The following is an 18,409-nucleotide window of genomic DNA, read 5'->3' as shown; positions in this document are numbered from 1 at the left end:
GAGTGAGTTGCAGGATGGTCCAGTGCTAGTATTCTCATGTCCAGTTGGCCTCGAGACTGGATTGAAGCTGAAGCCACCCCTCTGTGTTCCTCCTTCTGACTCCAGTTTCAATCCAGTATGGCCTGAGACGAGAGACATTTATTTGAGCTCCTAAAATATATATTTCTTTCCTGGACCCTCCTCACCTCACCTCTTGCTCCAGTTAGTGGTAAGTATCCCTAGCGGTGGCTGTGGTTCCCAACCACCTGGGAGTTGCTTTAGAGAGCCTGGGAACTCTGGAGGCTCAAATGCCATTTCGGCGGCCATTTGAGCCGACGGCCACATGGTGGCTTTTTGAATTAGATCACATCGTTTTGGAGCCTCTTGGGCTTGGGATTTCGAGCCCGACAGTCACACACCAGAAGACAGAAAACATGGGCTGCCAATCGCCCTTCACATGCCTCTGAGAGAGACGAACTAAGGAAGCATAAGCCTTTAACCAAAACCTTCTCCAGGGCAGAGAGAATGCGGGCCTGGCAGGGCGCATTGAGCTCTTCCCCATCAAGGTCCAGATCCCCATTGGGGAGTGCATATAGAGGCCCTTCGCCAGGTTTCCAGATTCATTGGGTGAGAGGTTTGGGAAGCTACCCCTTTTCCATCCCTCTCTATGGAGGACCAGTGCTCTGATCTTGAAGATCCCAGCCCATTTGGGGCCCAGTCTGAGGGAGATACCATTAATAGACCCATTTTGGCCCCTCAAGCCGGCCTGGAACAGGGTAGGCCTAGCTGGGATAATTTGGATGTAGATGACCTACCTGTTTAGGCCTCCAAAATCCCATAGAGAGGGCCATATCGAGTGGCATCACTATAGGCCTGCAGTGACATGTCCCTAGACCTTCCTCGCAGGAGGGGGGTATGAATCCTCAAGGTCATCCACCTATTTCTCCCTCCCTCACCAGTGAGGGATCAATTCTGGGGAACAGGGTCCAGAGAGACCCAGATCTGTCTGATGATGAAGACACCCCTGTCCCAGATCCCCCTGCTTTTATGGGTTTATTCCCTCCAAATTTATTCCGATCACTCTTGTGCAAAGCGCGTGCTACTGCACAACTTGGGGGGGGAGGGACAAAGGACGGGGCCCAAGCTCAGAAACCTGAGGGCCCAGTCTTTTCAGAGCCACAGGCTGCCAAGGAAGAGATCCCAGTTACAAAATTGTTCTTGGAGGTGGTAAAGAAGCAATGGGAAAATCCGGGTGTTTTTCCTAATCCTGGCAGCAACGACAGAAGGTTCTACAACATTGAGCCAGATTTTTCCCAAGCTCTACTGATGCCCACGGTGGATCCCCCTGTGGTGGCCCTGGCGTCCCCTGCTTCTCTGGTTCCCAGGGATGTGGCAGACAATCTTAAGACTACTGACAAGAAGGCGGAGATGACCCTCAGGAGGACCTTCCAGTCGGTAGCTTGGGCCATCAAGGTGACATCCTCGGCATCTTTCTTCAACCGTACAGCTATCCTCTGGATGGAGAAGATCCAGGAGCATATTCCTCTGGAAGATGTTCAACTGCACCAGGATCTGAACAAGTTAGTGGCGGTCTCTCAATTTTCACCTGACGTGACCTTAAATGCTATGAAGTTTGCTTCCAGAGCTCTGGCTTCGTCCATGACTTCTCGCTGTCTTCTCTGGCTCCATGGCTGGCAAGCGGACAACAAGTAGAAGTAGTAGTTGGCGTCAGCCCCGTATGCAGGTGGTTCCTTGTTTGGAGTTTCCCTGCACTCAATTTTGGTCACGGACAAGAACAAAAAGAAGGTCCTTCCCACTTCGGCAAAGAAGACAGACTAGAAGGCCACATCCTATTACCACAAGCCATCATATCGACCACAGGAGCAGGAGTCACATCACAGCAGGTTTCCTTCCGCCAGGTTGGATAAGCAACCTGATAGGGGTTTTTCTAAGGATAGGCAGAGTTACCAACCCCAGGGAAAATGTCCCTTTCGGAGAGGGTGTGGTTGCCCTTACCACCGGGGCAAATAGGTCATCCTCCACCCCACCCATCAGCGATCTCCTGGCTCTGTTTTCAGAGGCTTGGGCGGAGATTTCTTCAGATGCCTGGGTCCTGAGTATGGTCATTTCTGGTCTCCGCCTGGAGTTTCTCTCTCTCCCCCTGAACCAATTTCGCACTTTTCTCCTGACAAAGAGCGCTAACAAATGCATGCAAATGTGTCAAGCTATCCGATACCTGCTTGACATAGCAGCAATAGAGCTGGTTCCCCTAGGTGGACCAGGGGTTCTATTCAAATTTATTTCTCGTGCCGAAATCTTTGGGAGGATGGAGAGCCATTCTAGACTTAAAACTCCTAAATCAGTTCTTGGTTTATCGCTGGTTCATGGCCTCTCTCAAGTCCATCTTGGCAGGTATTCGTGAGGGTGACTATATGGCCTCCGTTGGCCTCACGGAGGCATACCTGCATATTCCCATCCTCATGAAACATAGACAGTTCCTTATATTCTCTTATCTAGGGGCACATTATCAATACAGCATTGTTTTGACCCCCCCATACATGAGTCACACCGACACAAGATTACTGCTAAGACAATTTATTCACATTAAATTAACACAGCAACAAGACTTTGGTAGCAACCCAGACTTCCACAGATAAGAAATACACACCAGAGCTTCTCCAGCTTTAGTATAATAGTTGAGTCCTGCAAACAGACTCCTCCCAAAGTCTCTTCTTATATACTCTATTGGGAGGAGCCTAATCACAACCACCTGGCCCCAATTATCTTCTATATCTCAGTAGTTGCTGTCAGCGCTTATCTGCCCGTCTTTGCCTGGCGTCCAGGACCAATTCCCTTAGCTCCTCCCCACTGCTCCAGGGCCTAACATCAGGGACCAACTCCCTTTGGTTTTCACCGCTGCTCCATGCCTCAAGCGCTTTCTGGTGGCCAACTGTGATTGGGGTCGGCGCTGGGTCATCTTGTTCAGCTCTCCCTTCAGCACCTCCAGATTCTCTCAGATCAAACAAGGTTTCTGTATGTTTCCCTTCTGGTTCTCGGATATCAGCGTCTCTCTCCAGACCACTCTCACGGGCTCAGCGCCTCTCCCACGCTCCTTCAAAGAGTTTCATCGCTTAGGACATCATAAAGTTCTTCTCCTCAGGGTCCCGCCAGTCAGCCACTGGTTGTCTGGGTCTCCTCACAGTAATTCCAGTCAAAGGTTCTTTGGGGTCCTCTTTTCGTCCCACTCCCCAAGTCCATCTGGGTCGAACGGATCGTTCTTCCAAGTGCAGGCCAGCCATTAACTCCGTCTCCAAAGAGCATGCAGCTGCTCCCATATCTTCTTCTTGATCACTGTCTTGGTGGGATATCCCTTAAGTGTTGGGTGCACCCCTCTCAGAAGGTGTCAGCTCCGGGATAGGTGCGAGAAGAGATCCAGCTTAATGTCAAGGCTGCTTCACTTAATAACCAAGAAAGAAACCACTCAACTCCATTTTGCAGAATTAAGAGTACTTTTACTGATTATAAGTAAATAGAAGCTAAGCAAAGCTGGATCTGAGCAAAAGCAGGCAAAGCATCTGATATCGTACATGACCCATTCCCCTCCCCTTGGCAGTCCCAATCCATAGTCCAATCCAACGTCTCCCCAGCTGTCAGGTGGGAGACATCTTCAAAAATCATCATCAGGTTGGTATGCCGGACAGTTTGCTTTGGCGGGAAACTCCCTCCTTGCCACACGCGCAATAGATGGTGAGACCAACTCCCAATTAACAGTCCTCCTGTACAGATTATTTTCCCCTCCCAAATACCATGCCCTCCCTCCCCGTTTCAATGGCAGCCGAAAAGCAAGCAGCAAAACAGAGGCTGACACATAATCAAAAGAAAGCAATGAGAATAAAACAGCTAAAAGAAGAGGTTAATCAAGTATGAAAAAGTTATAAAAGATAACATTAATTTCCCAACAACATGCAAAAAAATATATATATAGGAAAAGAGCAGGTGGAAGTCACTGCTTGGAACAGATTGAAAAGGCTTATGCTGCAGAATGCCATGGATATCTGTATAGCAACATAATAGGGAACATTAAAAAGAATGCTTAGTAAAACAATGAAGTAAATGAGGATGTGGATGGAAACTTTTGTTGATTTTCAGAAAGTGACTAATAAAGTAAGTAGCCCTGAATTAGAGAATGGTTTGCATGAATCTGGAATGGCATATTGATTAAAATTAAAGAGTGTGGGATAATAAATGGATATTTAGGGAATAGTTCAACATTGAACAGGGAGTAAAATAAATTTGTATGAAATTCCCTTAGATACTTAATGATTTTACAGATAAGTGAATAATGAATTTTGTAGAGATATTTTGGTTGAAAATGTGAATGTACTTTTCTGTGCGTATGACACCGTGGTGTTAAGTGAGAACCCAGTTTGCAGCAAATATAGCAATAGCAATAGCACTTAGATTTATATACTGCTTCACAGCGTGACCCGACAAATGCGCGCATGACAAAAGCGCGCCAACAAAACCGCGGTGAGAAAACCGCAACATCATCAACGCGCCCACAACAGCGCGCCCACAACAGAGCGCCGACAGAAGCGTGATTTAAGGTAAGGGAAGCACGATTTAAGTTAAGGTAAGGGAAGCACGATTTAAGTTAAGGTAAGGGTTAGATTCAGGGTTAGGTTTAGGTTTAGAGTTAGGTTTAGGTTTAGAACTCGCGGTTATTACTTGTTTGTTGAAGGCGTGCTTTTGTCAGCGCGCTGTTGTCGGTGCGCTTCTGCGCTCATTCATCGGCGCAATTTAAAACTCTCAGTTTTCTCGCCGCGGTTTCGTCAGCACGTTTTTGTCGAGCGTACATTTGTCGGTGAACCGCTTCACAGTGCTTTACAGCCCACTCTAAGTGGTTTACAGAGTCAGCATATTGCTTCCAACAATCTGGGTCCTCATTTTTCCACCTTTGAGGGTTGGAAGACTGAGTCAACTTTGAGATACCTTAAGATAGACTGTATAGTGCAATGAGAATGGATCTGAATTAATGTAGTTGTGTTCGTCAGACAAGATGGAGGAAACAGTTGCAAGTTTTATGTTAATGATGGGAAAACCAGAACAACTACACAAATTTGCATGCCTTGTGTTTGTCATTATTTAAAAGCCTACTCTGTGATATGATGAAGTCACATGGTATGAGGCAGCTTCTGGGGGGGACGACGACTGGAAGGATGACCAAGAAGAGTTTTTAAAAGTATGCTTGGTTCAGACTATTTAGGACTACTACTCTTGTGATATTTCAGATTATACTTCCTGTATCCTTAACCATATTTATATTCTGAATTAAATTGTAGAGTATGAAGCTAAATTGCTTACCCTGATTTAGGGATTGAAAAAAAAATAAAGCAAACACATTCTTTCATATTTGGGAATTTATTGTGTTTTCTGAGAAAAAAAACAAGACTGGACTTTTGTGAAACATTATAGAATAAGAACAGTTGTACATTCTATTAATATCTCCTAGCTCTCACTTAACAGAGAGTTAAAAAGAAGATCAAAGACAACAAAGACCACCAGCCTGAGTTGGTAAATGCAGGTAGCCATAAGATTCTGTTATCTCATCCTTTTTCTTTGCAGTAAACCTGATTAACACAACCTTATGAGAATCAAGCTGGGTTTTTTTTACTGTTCATTAGAGAACTTGACATTATTGTAATTAAACACCAATGCTACACTAATGTAGTCTAATTAAACATGAATTAAACATCAAAAAGAGCCCTAATGGCATATTGGCTAGAATGCATTATTTCAGGCTAACTCTGGCTATAGCAGAGGTGGGTTGCTCCAGGTATGCACCGGTATGGGTGGACCAGTAGCGGAAATCAGCTGTATGTTTGCATACTGGGTGGTTTTTAAGAAGAAATAATATAGGACCGTGATGGCGAACCTATGGCATGCGTGCTACAGGTGGCACAAGGAGCTATTTGTCAGAGCACGCGAGACGTTGCCCTGTCAGCTGGCCAGCGTGCATGCACGCGCTGGCCAGCTGACTTCGGCCTTCTTTTGGGCCATTTTTCGCCCTCTAGAGTCTTGAAGCCTCCGGAGCGTGAAAAACCAGCCCTACGGGCAAATCAGAAATTCAGGAACGTACTTCTGGTTTCCTCGTATGGCTGGTTTTGGCTCTTCGGAGTGTTCAGGAGCCTTCAGGAGGCTTCTCTAAAGGCTCCGGAGGGCAAAAAATGACCCTACCAGCAAACTGGAAGTCACTTCTATCCTTTGGAGGTTGCTAAAATAAGCCAGATTGTTGGGAAAATATGTTGACATTGTAGACTTCTTAGAGAATGCTGTAGAGCAGGGGTCCCCAACCCCTAGTCTGTGGATCGGCACCGGTCGCAGCATGCCAGAAACCGGTCTGAGCAAACAAGTGAAGCATCATGAACAGAATGCAGGTAGCACATGAAACTACACTCTATTGCCAAAAGTATTCGCTCACCCATCCAAATAATCAGAATCAGGTGTTCCAATCACTTCCACAGGTGTATAAAATCAAGTACCTAGGCATGCAGACTGTTTTTACAAACATTTGTGAAAGAATGGGTCGCTCTCTGGAGCTCAATGAATTTCAACGTGGAACTGTGATAGGATGCCACCTGTGCAACACATCCAGTCATGAAATTTCCTCGCTCCTAAATATTCCACAGTCAACTGTCAGATGTATTATAAGAACGTGGAAGTGTTTGGGAACAACAGCAACTCAGCCATGAAGTGGTAGGCCATGTAAACTGATGGAGCGGGGTCAGCGGATGCTGAAGCGTATAGTGCGAAGAGGTCGCCAACTTTCTGCAGAGTCAATTGCTACAGACCTCCAAAAATCATGTGGTCTTCCGATTACCTCCAGAACAGTGTGCAGAGAGCTTCATGGAATGGGTTTCCATGGCCGAGCAACTGCATCTAAGCCATACATCACCAAGTGCAATGCAAAGTGTCGGATGCAGTGGTGTAAAGCACGCCACCACTGGACTCTAGAGCAGTGGAAACACGTTCTCTGGAGTGACAAATTGTGCTTCTCCATCTGGCAATCTGATGGACGAGTCTGGGTTTGGCGGTTGCCAGGAGAACGGTACTTGTCTGACTGTATTGTGCCAAGTGTAAAGTTTGGTGGAGGGGGGATTATGGTGTGGGGTTGGCCCATTAGTTCCAGTGAAAGGAACTCTGAATGCTTCAGCATTCCTAGACCGTTTGGACAATTCTATGCTCCCAACTTTGTGGGACAAGTTTGGGGCTGGCCCCTTTTTTTTCCAACATGACTGCACCAGTACACAAAGCAAGGTCCATAAAGGCATGGATGACAGAGTCTGGTGTGGATGAATTTGACTAGCCTGCACAGAGTTCTGACCTCAACCCGATAGAACACCTTTGGGATGAATTAGAGCGGAGACTGAGAGCCAGGCCTTCTCGTCCAACATCAGTGTGTGACCTCACATATGCGCTTCTGGAAGAATGGTCACAAACACACTCCTAAACCTTGTGGACAGCCTTCCCAGAAGAGTTGAAGCTGTTATAGCTGCAAAGGGTGGACCGACGTCATATTGAAACCTATGGATTAGGAATGGGGTGTCACGGTAAGTTCATATGCGTGTAAAGGCAGGTGAGCGAATACTTTTGGCAATATAGTGTATGTCCCTTAAGTCTGTGGAAAAACCGCTCTCCGTGCAACTGGTCCCTGGTGTCCAAAAGGTTTGGCGACGGTGCTGTAGAACACCATGAAGCAAGTACAGTAGAATCTTGGGTCACAACCACTTCTGATGATGACCAAATCGGGTCCCGATCAAAAAATCCGCTAAATGTGTCACTGGTGGCAAACACATCCTTGTGTGGCAATCAAACATAGCTGCGGCGATTTGCCAGCCGCAACAATTTCCCCTGCTGCACCATTTTTTTGTTTTTTTTTTTGTATGTGTATGCACAATCAGTTTTGCTTCTGGTCATGACCAAATCAGGTTGCGACTGAAGTCCTGGAACGGATTACGGTTGTGGCTGGAGATTCCACTGTATATAAGTCTAAGTGCTTTTGCTAGTGATATTGCTATGTTCCATTTTGGTGTACCAATCTGTAAGTTAAATATTTTATATCAACTGCTGATTCTATGTCATATCAAGAGCATCCCAATGTATAAGAAAACATTATAATAAATTGGCATTGAACAAATAATGCAAAGATTTTCATAGGTCAGCGGTTCTCAACCTGTGGGTTGCGGTTCTCAACCTGTGGGTCGTGACCCCTTTGGGGTTCGAATGACCTTTTCACAGGGGTCACTAAGACCATTGGAACGCTAAACTTTAAACTCCACCTCGCGTTCCTTGAAACCCCCCGCGGATGGGCTCCGTAGTCATTGCCAGCAGTGCAGAGCGTTGCCACGGCTCCACGCCATAGAAAACATAAGTGCGTGTGGACACCCTGTACAATTACAGCTTCAGAGACTTCCTAATGGCGGGAAAGTGTTCTCTGACAAAGCACTGCCTTGTCTTTCACAGCCATCTCGTTTCCAATGGGGGGGGGAGAAATTCTCTGCATGGATTCCCCCCAATTGGAAACGAGACAGCTGTGAAAGATGTCTGGGGTCCGGAGCCCATCCATGGGGGGAAGGGTCCCCCTCGCATTCCTCGTCTTCCCGGATGGGCTCCAGAGTCATTGCCAACCGCACAGAGCCTCGCCATGGCTCCCCACCATTGAAAACATAGGCATGCTCACACCCCATAAATTACAGCCTCTGAGACTTTCCCCCAGAGAAAAACGCCGCTGCCAGGTACTTTTAACCTGTGATTAAAGGTGACCACAATGTGTGTGAGTGAGAGACAGACAGACACACACACAGAGTGACAGATGCGGAGGGAGGGGAGAGAGACACACACAGAGACAGACAGAGAGCGGCACAGAGAGAGACAGACAGACAGACACACAGAGTCACAAAATTGGGGGAGGGAGGAGAGAGACAGAGAGAGAATGACAGAGAAAGGGGGGGGGAGGGAAGAGACAAAGAGCCACACACAGAGAGACAGACAGAGACAAAGAGAGAGAAAGAGAAAGATATATTCTCTTAATATATAGATATATTAAGAAATATTTCACAATAATTACGTATTGTTTTTGTGATTAATCACTATGCTTTAATTATGTTCAATTTATAACAATAAAAATACATCCTGCATATCAGATATTTACACTACGATTCATAACAGTAGCAAAATTACAGTTATTAGAGTAGCAGCAAAAATAATTTTATGGTTGGGGGTCACCACAACATGAGGAACTGTATTAAAGGGTCGCGGCATTAGGAAGGTTGAGAACCACTGCTCTAGGTATTGTATATACAATTCAGGCTGATCTAATAAAACACTAGTTATTTTCTAGCTATTTTTGCAGTCATTTTTCCATGGTAGGCCAGAGGAGTTTGAGAGAAGAGGTAGCACATGAGCCTGAGTTTTGTCTTTCCATACTAAAGTCCAGGAATGAAATAATAGTTAAAGCTTTTTGCTGTGCTGTTCTTACAGATTATCAACGTATTTGCTATTATGTTGTACACTTTTAGCTGCTGCCAGAAAATGATACATAAGTTTTTGTATATCCACTTTGAGTGGAAAGGATAATTTCATCTGTGTTCATAAATATCATCATCAAATGTCTAATTTTATTTAAAAATCCAAACTTTTACTACTGTTTGTCACCATCCAAAATGCATTCTATATTCAAAGTCTTCAGGCAAAGTTAGTTTAACACAACCTTGCCAGTGTGTACCATTCATTATTGCAGTAATAAAATTTTTCCCAAAGGATTAATAACTTCATTCTTACTGAAGTTTGCAAAATTAAGGAAACATTGTTATCATTAAGAATCACTCAAGAATATATGATCCTGGACAGACCAGAGATAATGATAATGATGGTTTATGATAGATTAGAAGCTGTTGTGAACTTTCTGTGAATTAAATAAGATAATATATTGTTAACAGAGGACTTTGAAGTTCAACTTTGCTGTTTGCTTTACCTTTAACTATGTTTGTTTATATATGTAGTAGATTGATGTCAGTTATACTGGTCAGGTAAACAAAAATGTAGATGTTCCTAAACTGTAGGCTTGTTTTTCAAGGTAGAAGGGAGATTATTATTCTTGAAATATATTTATCAGTATTCAACTAGGGAGGACAATTTATGTGTATGTATATTTTTAATGCAAAATTTTAATGTCTTGTTTAGTTTTGCTTTATTTTTGTATTTTTTCTCCTTTTTTGAGTTTGTATTTTAGCATTGTGAATAAACTTAAACTTATTGGACAAAAAATCTGCAAAATTATGGTACTAGAAATTTCTCTCTTTACAATCAAAATCGTGAATTGAGGAATTATGTGGTAGAATCCAAATGCTTGGATTCCCCAACACTCAAAAAGGTAGTAATAGTCTCATCCTCTGAATTGAGCTAGCATTCTAAACAAAGTTTATAGCTTTTTGCATGTATATAGTGTATTATATTATCCTATATAGAGTTGAGATATTTTTAACGAATAACCAAATAAAATGGTGAGTTGTGCTATATTCAATGTGGGTTCAAGATAAAATGAATCTACATCACAAATGATTTTTTTTATAAACTTAACCTATAAAAATGCAGAATATAAACTAGATATATAACATTTGATGAGAAGACAAATGCATTATTTTCCATTATGTTAAACATTTCCATTAAAATTTAAACTTTAATATTTAATAATCAGTAGACTATTGTAATAGCTATTAATAGTTCAATGTCTGCATGTGCTTTCCAGTTATTAATCCTTTCTGTTGTATTTGCTAAACTATACATATTATAATATGGCTTATCGTTTTCTTTGTAACTTAAAATAAATTATTAAATGTGTTAAAACATTTAGAAGAGATATGTATACAAAAATGTTTTTATATTTTTCCACATTGTTCTCTGATTTCTCTCCTTTAATGTCTTTGTGACTTCTTGGGTAAAAGAAAAGATTCAAGGATTATTTAATTGAAAATTAGATATCAGTTCAATTTAATTCAACTGAAATGTCCAAGTTTCAATTTAATAAAGAAAAATATTAAGAAAGGAAAGCATAGAATGTGCTTATTTTTAAAACATTATTTAGTTTCCTTAATCGTAATGAAAGTAATAGTAGTAATGAAACGTTTACAAAACAAATGATTATATAAAGCACTTTAAAAAATCGAACTCCTTTATACGGATTTGCTGTCATAATTTTCAAGTTTTTCTTTTCCCTTTATTTAACTACTTTAGAAATCATAAATCCTTTACAGTTCAAAGTAGTGATTATTGTTGTTTTTAATCTTGTAGCACACTTCTGCTGATGGATATTCTGAATCTCATATCCAACCCACAAAATCAAGTAGTCGACAGAATATACCACGTTGCAGAAACTCAATTACCTCTGTAAATGAAGAGCATCCTCACATTGGGAACTATCGCTTATTAAAAACAATAGGAAAAGGAAATTTTGCTAAAGTGAAGCTGGCTAGACATGTTCTTACAGGTAGAGAGGTAAGTTTCTTTAAGCTAGGCTTGATAACTATTATTTTGTTTTCAAAATGTTTGTCCAATATTTTCATTATTGAAAATAAAATCCGGCATATAAAGGTGTTTTTTTTTTCTTTTTGGCTGTCTGCAGTGTGTATACTTGAACTTCGTTCCTGAGGTGTGGCAGCTTTGTTAGTACCATAATAAGACATATAAGGCTAGCAGTTCTGTGGGCAGATTTTGGTCTGTCACTATATTTTTGTAAAACAGTTTATGGAAAAATTTTAAGTATAGTGTGAGTGGAAGAGAAAGAATTCCCTCCTTGACTTACTTACTCCTTTTTTTCCTAATGAGATTTCTAAATTAGAAGTAATCCAACTCAGGAGAAAAAGAAGTTGAAAATATTCAAGACAAAAACTTGTCCATACAAATGTGATCACTTTTTGCAGCCCTTTGACAAGCAGTCAGTGGGCAAGCCATATTCATTTAAGTTAGTGTTACAACTTAAAATTGCAGTGATTCATTTAACAGCTATGGCAAGAAAGATTGTAAAATGGGGCAAAACTCATTTAACAACTGTCTTACTTAACAACATTAGTTTTGGGCTCAATTGTGGTTGTAAATCAAGGATTACCTGTTCTGGAGGTGTGCTTTCTCTGTTATCTCTCTCTCTAGTATATTGCTCACTATTGAAAGAATATATACTTTGATAATTAAGAATTTTATCTGAATGGGGTCAGTTTCTGCCTAAAATAAACAATTGTTATTTACTGTAAAAGTTTGTTTAATTGTTCAACTTTTTAAAAAGTTATTTTTTGCCTTTCCATCCTTAGGTTGCTGTCAAAATTATAGACAAAACCCAATTAAATCCTACCAGTTTACAAAAGGTAATGTTTCTGTCATAATACGTTAGCATTTTAGATTCAAGAATCCAATCTCTTATTTTTCTTTCTTTCTTTTCTTTCTTTGCTCATATAAGATAACTGAAAAACACTGCGATTAATAGTCTGTTTGAGATTAGGTTGAAAATGACAGCTACAATACATCCTGATTTAATATGGGAATAGATGATAATAACTAGTTGGCTTAATCTGGGAGAAGGAGAGGCAGTACAGGTGGAATAGAATATATCTTTATTACGATCAAAGATCAGCAATAGACATCACTTTTTACAATATATTAAAAAAAAAGTATTGACATTGAAAGTGGATAATAACATCCCTGTTAATAAAATACATGTTTTCAAACTGTTCGGCCCACTCCCTGGTTTACGTGGGTGAAAAGCCAATAAGTATGTGAGTAAATATAATGTTCCAAAAATTGTTAGAGATATCTCCAAATAATAACCAATTTTTTTCTTGTGGACATAGCAGCAACACAGAATTTTGCCATTGCATGCACGGTAAACAGGTTTTAGTCCTGGAGGAGAAAGCCTACATAAAAATTGTCTGCCCTCCCTGGCAATCTCTCTAGTAAGGGGAGAATGTATGCGGCCTTATGAACTCTGTACAGCTCACGGTACAATAAAACATGTGAGATATCTTCAGCTTCTCCCTTACCACATATGCATACCTTTTCTGCTATTAGTGTTCTCTATACCTGCCCTGGAGGAGTGCTGAAGGGAGAATGTTAAATCTAGCTCTGAAGAAAGCTATTTATTCTTTGTTTTGGGAAGATCAGATCATTTAGATATCTTGCCAATTCCCACACACCCTGTTTGATTCCATCCCTAATATGGAGAGGCAATCTGTTTAGTTCTTCTTGAAACTCCATGTCCTTCATTCTATTGATTACTACTTGCTTTGCTTGGTCAAAGCCTAGGGACATTAAGAATACTGGTGAGAGCCTGTAAAAGCCCAGCTTGCTATCTATTGCCTGTTTCCAGGAGGAGGGGAAGTTGTCAGTCAATACTAGCGGGGACAGGCAGTATCGGGGGAGCAAAGTCAAAAGAGAACTCAGCCTAGAATTATTATGTGGCCACAAACACTCCAGTCCCCTTGGAGTTCCACTAATCCTTATCGGTTTACTACTGAGTTTTAGTTAATAGTCTTGAGTATAGGTTTGAGCAATAAATCCTCTGACCTGGAACTTAAGTGTTATTCCAATTTGATGTACTTGATACTCACCTTCTAAAACTGAACTATTTTGGAGAATTCTCTCTGCTTCTATTGAGTAACTTAACAACAGGTTCATCTGAGGTTCAAGACATGACTTCAATCTTGTGAGGTGGGTTGGACTGAGAGAGTAACTAGCCCACTTAGCTGACTTTTATGGCTAAGGCTGGACTGGAACTCACAGTCTCAACCTTTGTAGCCTGGTGCCTTAAACCACTAGACCAAACTGGCTCTCTAATTTTTTAAAAGTATATTAATTGAAAAGAGTGTTTAATGGTCTGCTTGCTAAGGTACATTTGACAAGAAATGTAAGCAATAGTTAATGCTTGCTGATGTAAGCTGTGAATAATGTCAGTCTCAAAATGTCGATCTGGTGTACAACTTCACCTATAATGAAAATACTATCCTTAAAAAATGCAGTTATTATCAGAAATATTATCTTCAAATCCTAGCATTTAGCTAGGCCACTATTCGGTTGGAAGTGAGCTATCAACTCCAAACATAACCATGGCAGTTATTTCTCAGAATATGGCCTGAAATAGTTTCTTACTAGTAAGCTGTTATATAGTGCACTGCAACCATTTGAATACATTTGTTTGGCAATTTTTGTGGGCATGTCTGCCATGTTATGATCATATAAAGAGCAAACATACAATAAAATTTACATGTTAATTTAGTTTTTTTATTAGTCATCTCACAAATCCTCTTGTTTTATCTAAATTAACCTTTTATTAAAGTAGCATAAATAAATGCTTTACCAGGTCCTTGAACTGGTTGATATAATGTCAGTTAACTTTTTTTTTTAAGATAAAACTTAAAAATTCAAAGTTTCAATTGTTCGACATCAAACTGTTTCCATGTTAATTTATATTTGCACAATATTGATCTTGCTTTGTTGGTTTGATATACTGCTGCTTTACTATAGTATTAAAATGTTTCTGCAATAAATAATAATTTTGTGTAGCCTAAAAAAAGCATTTCTTCAGATCTTTCTCTTGATTTTCTTATTATTGTGTTTTTCATATGAATGGTATAAAACCAATCTGAAAAACTGATAAGATCAGTTCCCTGTTAAACCTCAGAAAGTAGTTGAGTGTGGAAGGAAATTTTAGAAAGTCATGTACATTTGTATTAATTATAACTCAGACCTGAAAGGATATTGGCAGTAAAGCTAAGAATCCATTGAAATCAGTGTGAAAAGTTAGAGATCATTAAAGGTAAATCCAATTGATTGCACTGAGAATTAAACAATTTATTTAAGATCTTGTTCTTTACTTGTATAGGAACAACTTGCTGTTGCAACAGTATACTAACTTTTAAACCAAACTCCTAAATATATATTCTTTAATATTTATATAATTTATTAAAATTATATAAAAATTATTCAGATACATGGGTTTTTTTAACAGCTGTTTCGAGAAGTACGAATAATGAAAATACTGAATCATCCGAATATAGGTAGGAATCTTCAGTTTATTTTTTATAAATTATATTTGAACTTTAGAAAACCTTTGGGAAAAAATAGTTACTACTTAGTTTTATGAACATTATTATATACAATTTCTAAATTTTTAATAAATATTGCTTTTGGCTTTTAAAGAATTCATGCTTTCCTAAATAAAGCAAGCTTAATATTTCTTATGGAAAATAGCTACTTAATTGTAAGTACAATAGTAAGGATGCAGATTGTTTCATTGATTTCTGGACAGGCAGTGAATTTTCTAATTGGCTTTCCAGCTTTGCCATGGCAGAATCATAGTCTAAAAATCTAGCTTTGGAATTCCCTTAAATAATCAACCTTTTATGTCATTACATAGTAAAGTCTAGATTATTTCCTTGAAAGAAGCCTTTAAAAAAAAACAACGGAGATTCTTGTTATATTTGATTTAAACGCTTCTCTGTCCCAGCTTTTTGCCTTCAAAAATGTTTTCTTGCCAATGTAATTGGCAAAGTCTTAATATCCAGCATACCAATTTAGAAACAGATAAAGTGTAAAAGCTTGGCCCTAGTCTATGTTCTGCCCCTTTTGGCCTTGAAAGTTTCTCTCTGCTTAGCACTGAAAAGAAACTGATTACAATACTATAATTCAAATTCTCATTGTGAAAACGTCTATAATCAGGATTGCAATATTGGGCTGATTAGCATAGTAGTTAAAATAATACAGTAAGCTGTGAATCAGGAATTCCTGGTTCAATTTTTGCTGCTGTGAATTCACTAGCAATTTTAGGAAGCCATTTTCTCAGATTCAGTCTTCCCCACCCAAACATAAATACATGGCAAAGGTAATGCATTCCTATATTTCACCTTCTGGGATTGCTGCAAGAATTACAATGAAATAATGCATGCAATATGCTATGAATATTTATAAGCACCATATGCTATTATTTATTATTAATTTATGAAAATGTGATAATAGTTTTATCAAAATAGACACTAAAGATTTATTTTAGTGCAAATCGGTACCACTTCATAATGAACGTGTGTAACTTTCCCTTTCTGGTTTAGTTTCTCCCATCTTTAAAGACCGACTATGTGATGGCAATTCTTCTGGCTGATGAGGGGTAGAACAATATTGTTCAAGAGACAAATTATTGTTTCTGAATTGACCAGAGAGCTTGTTTCATACAAGGTATACAGATAGTTGCATAGAGAATACGGACCTCCAGCTCCTGCTTTCATCAGAATAAGCAGGTTTTCTGGATGTTAAAATATTGTCAACTTAAACTCTTCCATCACCATAGTGATTTTGGGAACATATCCCAGGGCGTTGTTCTTTTGGTTCTTAACAGTTCCTGCTGTCTCCTTTGGGAAACTCTTTTCTTCTTCAGGGGAATCAAAACAGGAACCATTCTGATCCAACTTAGTTCTAGCAGAATAGTAAATGGTTTTGATTTCAAGAACCACATCTGTAGAACCAAACTATGATTTCAGCATGCATTTCTTCATATATGTGATGTGGATAAGATACATCAATTTAGAAATAAAGTATTTAGCTTTATTTTAATTATTCTTCGTTGCTTATGGTTAGGCAATTTATTACCATTTTTATCTTACAGTTAAACTATTTGAAGTTATTGAAACAGAGAAAACATTATATTTAATAATGGAATATGCTAGTGGAGGTAAGTTAATGTTCTGTTCTACTTCTAATGTGTGGAATAGGTAATGTGGATATTAGAAAGTGAGGATGGAGAATTATGAAATTTTTTTTAACTTATTTCCACTTCATGGAAACCATAGCTGAGCTGGAAGTTAAGGTTAGGGTTAGCTGAAGTTACTATTTTTTTGGCTATTGTTGATGAAAGCTTTTTTATGTTTGTGTCTCTTAGAAACACAAGCTGAGCTACAACCTAGTTTTCAATAGATAATGTAATGAATCCCATTTCAGGCTTTAACTGAGGCCTCCTCTGATATTAGACTTTTCACAAAAAACTTTATTCCTACAGAAGTTTAGTTTATGAGAGGGAAGAATACTATCCTTACCTTTTCCCTTAAGTATATTAAAATATAATACAAATACAAATGATGCCCTCGACGTGATGTCCCGATGCCTGGAGACTGTGAAGATCTGGATGGGGAGGAACAGGCTCAAGCTCAATCCCTCCAAGACTGTGGTTTCCGTCATCCCAATTTGTGCATCTTGTTCCATCTTTGATGATAGGGGGAGAAACTTTACCCCCCTCAGAGAGGGCCTGCAATCTGGGAGTTCTCCTGGATACGCGGCTTAGTTTAGAAGAACACCTGACGGCGGTGACCAGGGGGACCTTTTACCAGGTTCACCTGATACGTCAGTTGTGCCCCTTTCTGGATCGGGATGCTCTGTGCACAGTCACTCATGCCTCGTCCTTTCTCGCCTGAACTACTTTAATGCTCTCTACATGGGTGGGGCTGCCCTTGAAGAGCACCCGGAGGCTTCAAGTGGTCCAGAATGTGGCTGTGCGGGTTATCATGGGGGTACCTAGATGCTCCCATGTTACGCCCCTTTTAGGCAGCCTGCACAGGTTGCCGGTTGTCTTCTGGGTGCGATTCAAGGTACTAATTATGACCTTTAAAGAGCTCCATGGCTTAGGCCCAGGATACCTGCGAGACCATCTACTGCCACCAGTAGCATCCCACCATCCAGTGAGATCCCACAGAGTTGGCCTCCTCAGGGTGCCATCGGCCAGACAGTGTTGCCTAGCGACCCCAGGGGGAGAGCCTTGTCTGTGGGAGCGCATTCCCTCTGGAATGAACTGGCCCCAGAGCTTCGCATAATCCCCGACCTCCAGTCCTTCCAACGCACCCTAAAAAGTTGGCTTTTCCAGCAAGCCGGCCTGGCCTGAATAGAATAAAATATAGGATTAATTTGGTTGTTAATTTTAATTTAATTTTTAAATTTTTATTGTAAATATCAATTGGGGTTTTTTTGGATACTTTATTTAATGTCCCTTTTAATTTTTGTAATATGTGTTTTCTTTTATGTTGTACGCCGCCCTGAGTCCTTGGGAGAAGGGCAGCATATAAATCCAATAAACCTAAACCTAAACAAATCTGAATACAAATTTTATTTTGTTATAGGAAGCAGACTCATGGGTTTTCTCTATGACTCAATATATAATGGGGAAAGTATTATGTTTTAAAGTTAATGTAACTATTTGTAAAACTTAAAAAGCACAGAAGACATTTTTCAGTCATATAGTGTGATAATGTTAAATTTCTTCTAGGAGAAGTATTTGACTACTTGGTTGCACATGGAAGAATGAAAGAGAAAGAGGCCCGTGCAAAATTTAGGCAGGTATGAAATAAAT

General features: G+C 40.0%; 1 protein-coding gene across 6 annotated transcripts in view; it reads left to right on the top strand.

The window, feature by feature from the left end:
• MARK1 (microtubule affinity regulating kinase 1) overlaps positions 1-18,409 on the top strand; it is a 64,379-nt gene that overhangs the window by 18,806 nt on the left and 27,164 nt on the right. For all 6 annotated transcript variants that reach the window (XM_032216008.1, XM_032216004.1, XM_032216007.1 and 3 more), the window contains exons 2-6: positions 11,329-11,532; positions 12,342-12,395; positions 15,032-15,080; positions 16,679-16,744; positions 18,326-18,396. In XM_032216008.1, the coding sequence (XP_032071899.1) occupies positions 11,329-11,532; positions 12,342-12,395; positions 15,032-15,080; positions 16,679-16,744; positions 18,326-18,396 (444 nt within the window). The remainder of the gene's footprint in view (positions 1-11,328; positions 11,533-12,341; positions 12,396-15,031; positions 15,081-16,678; positions 16,745-18,325; positions 18,397-18,409) is intronic.

The sequence above is a fragment of the Thamnophis elegans genome, chromosome 4 (genome assembly GCF_009769535.1).
Source record: "Thamnophis elegans isolate rThaEle1 chromosome 4, rThaEle1.pri, whole genome shotgun sequence".
Classification (NCBI taxonomy): domain Eukaryota; kingdom Metazoa; phylum Chordata; class Lepidosauria; order Squamata; family Colubridae; genus Thamnophis; species Thamnophis elegans.
The sequence above is the reverse complement of the archived record's forward strand: the minus strand, read 5'-3'. Positions and strand labels throughout refer to the sequence as shown.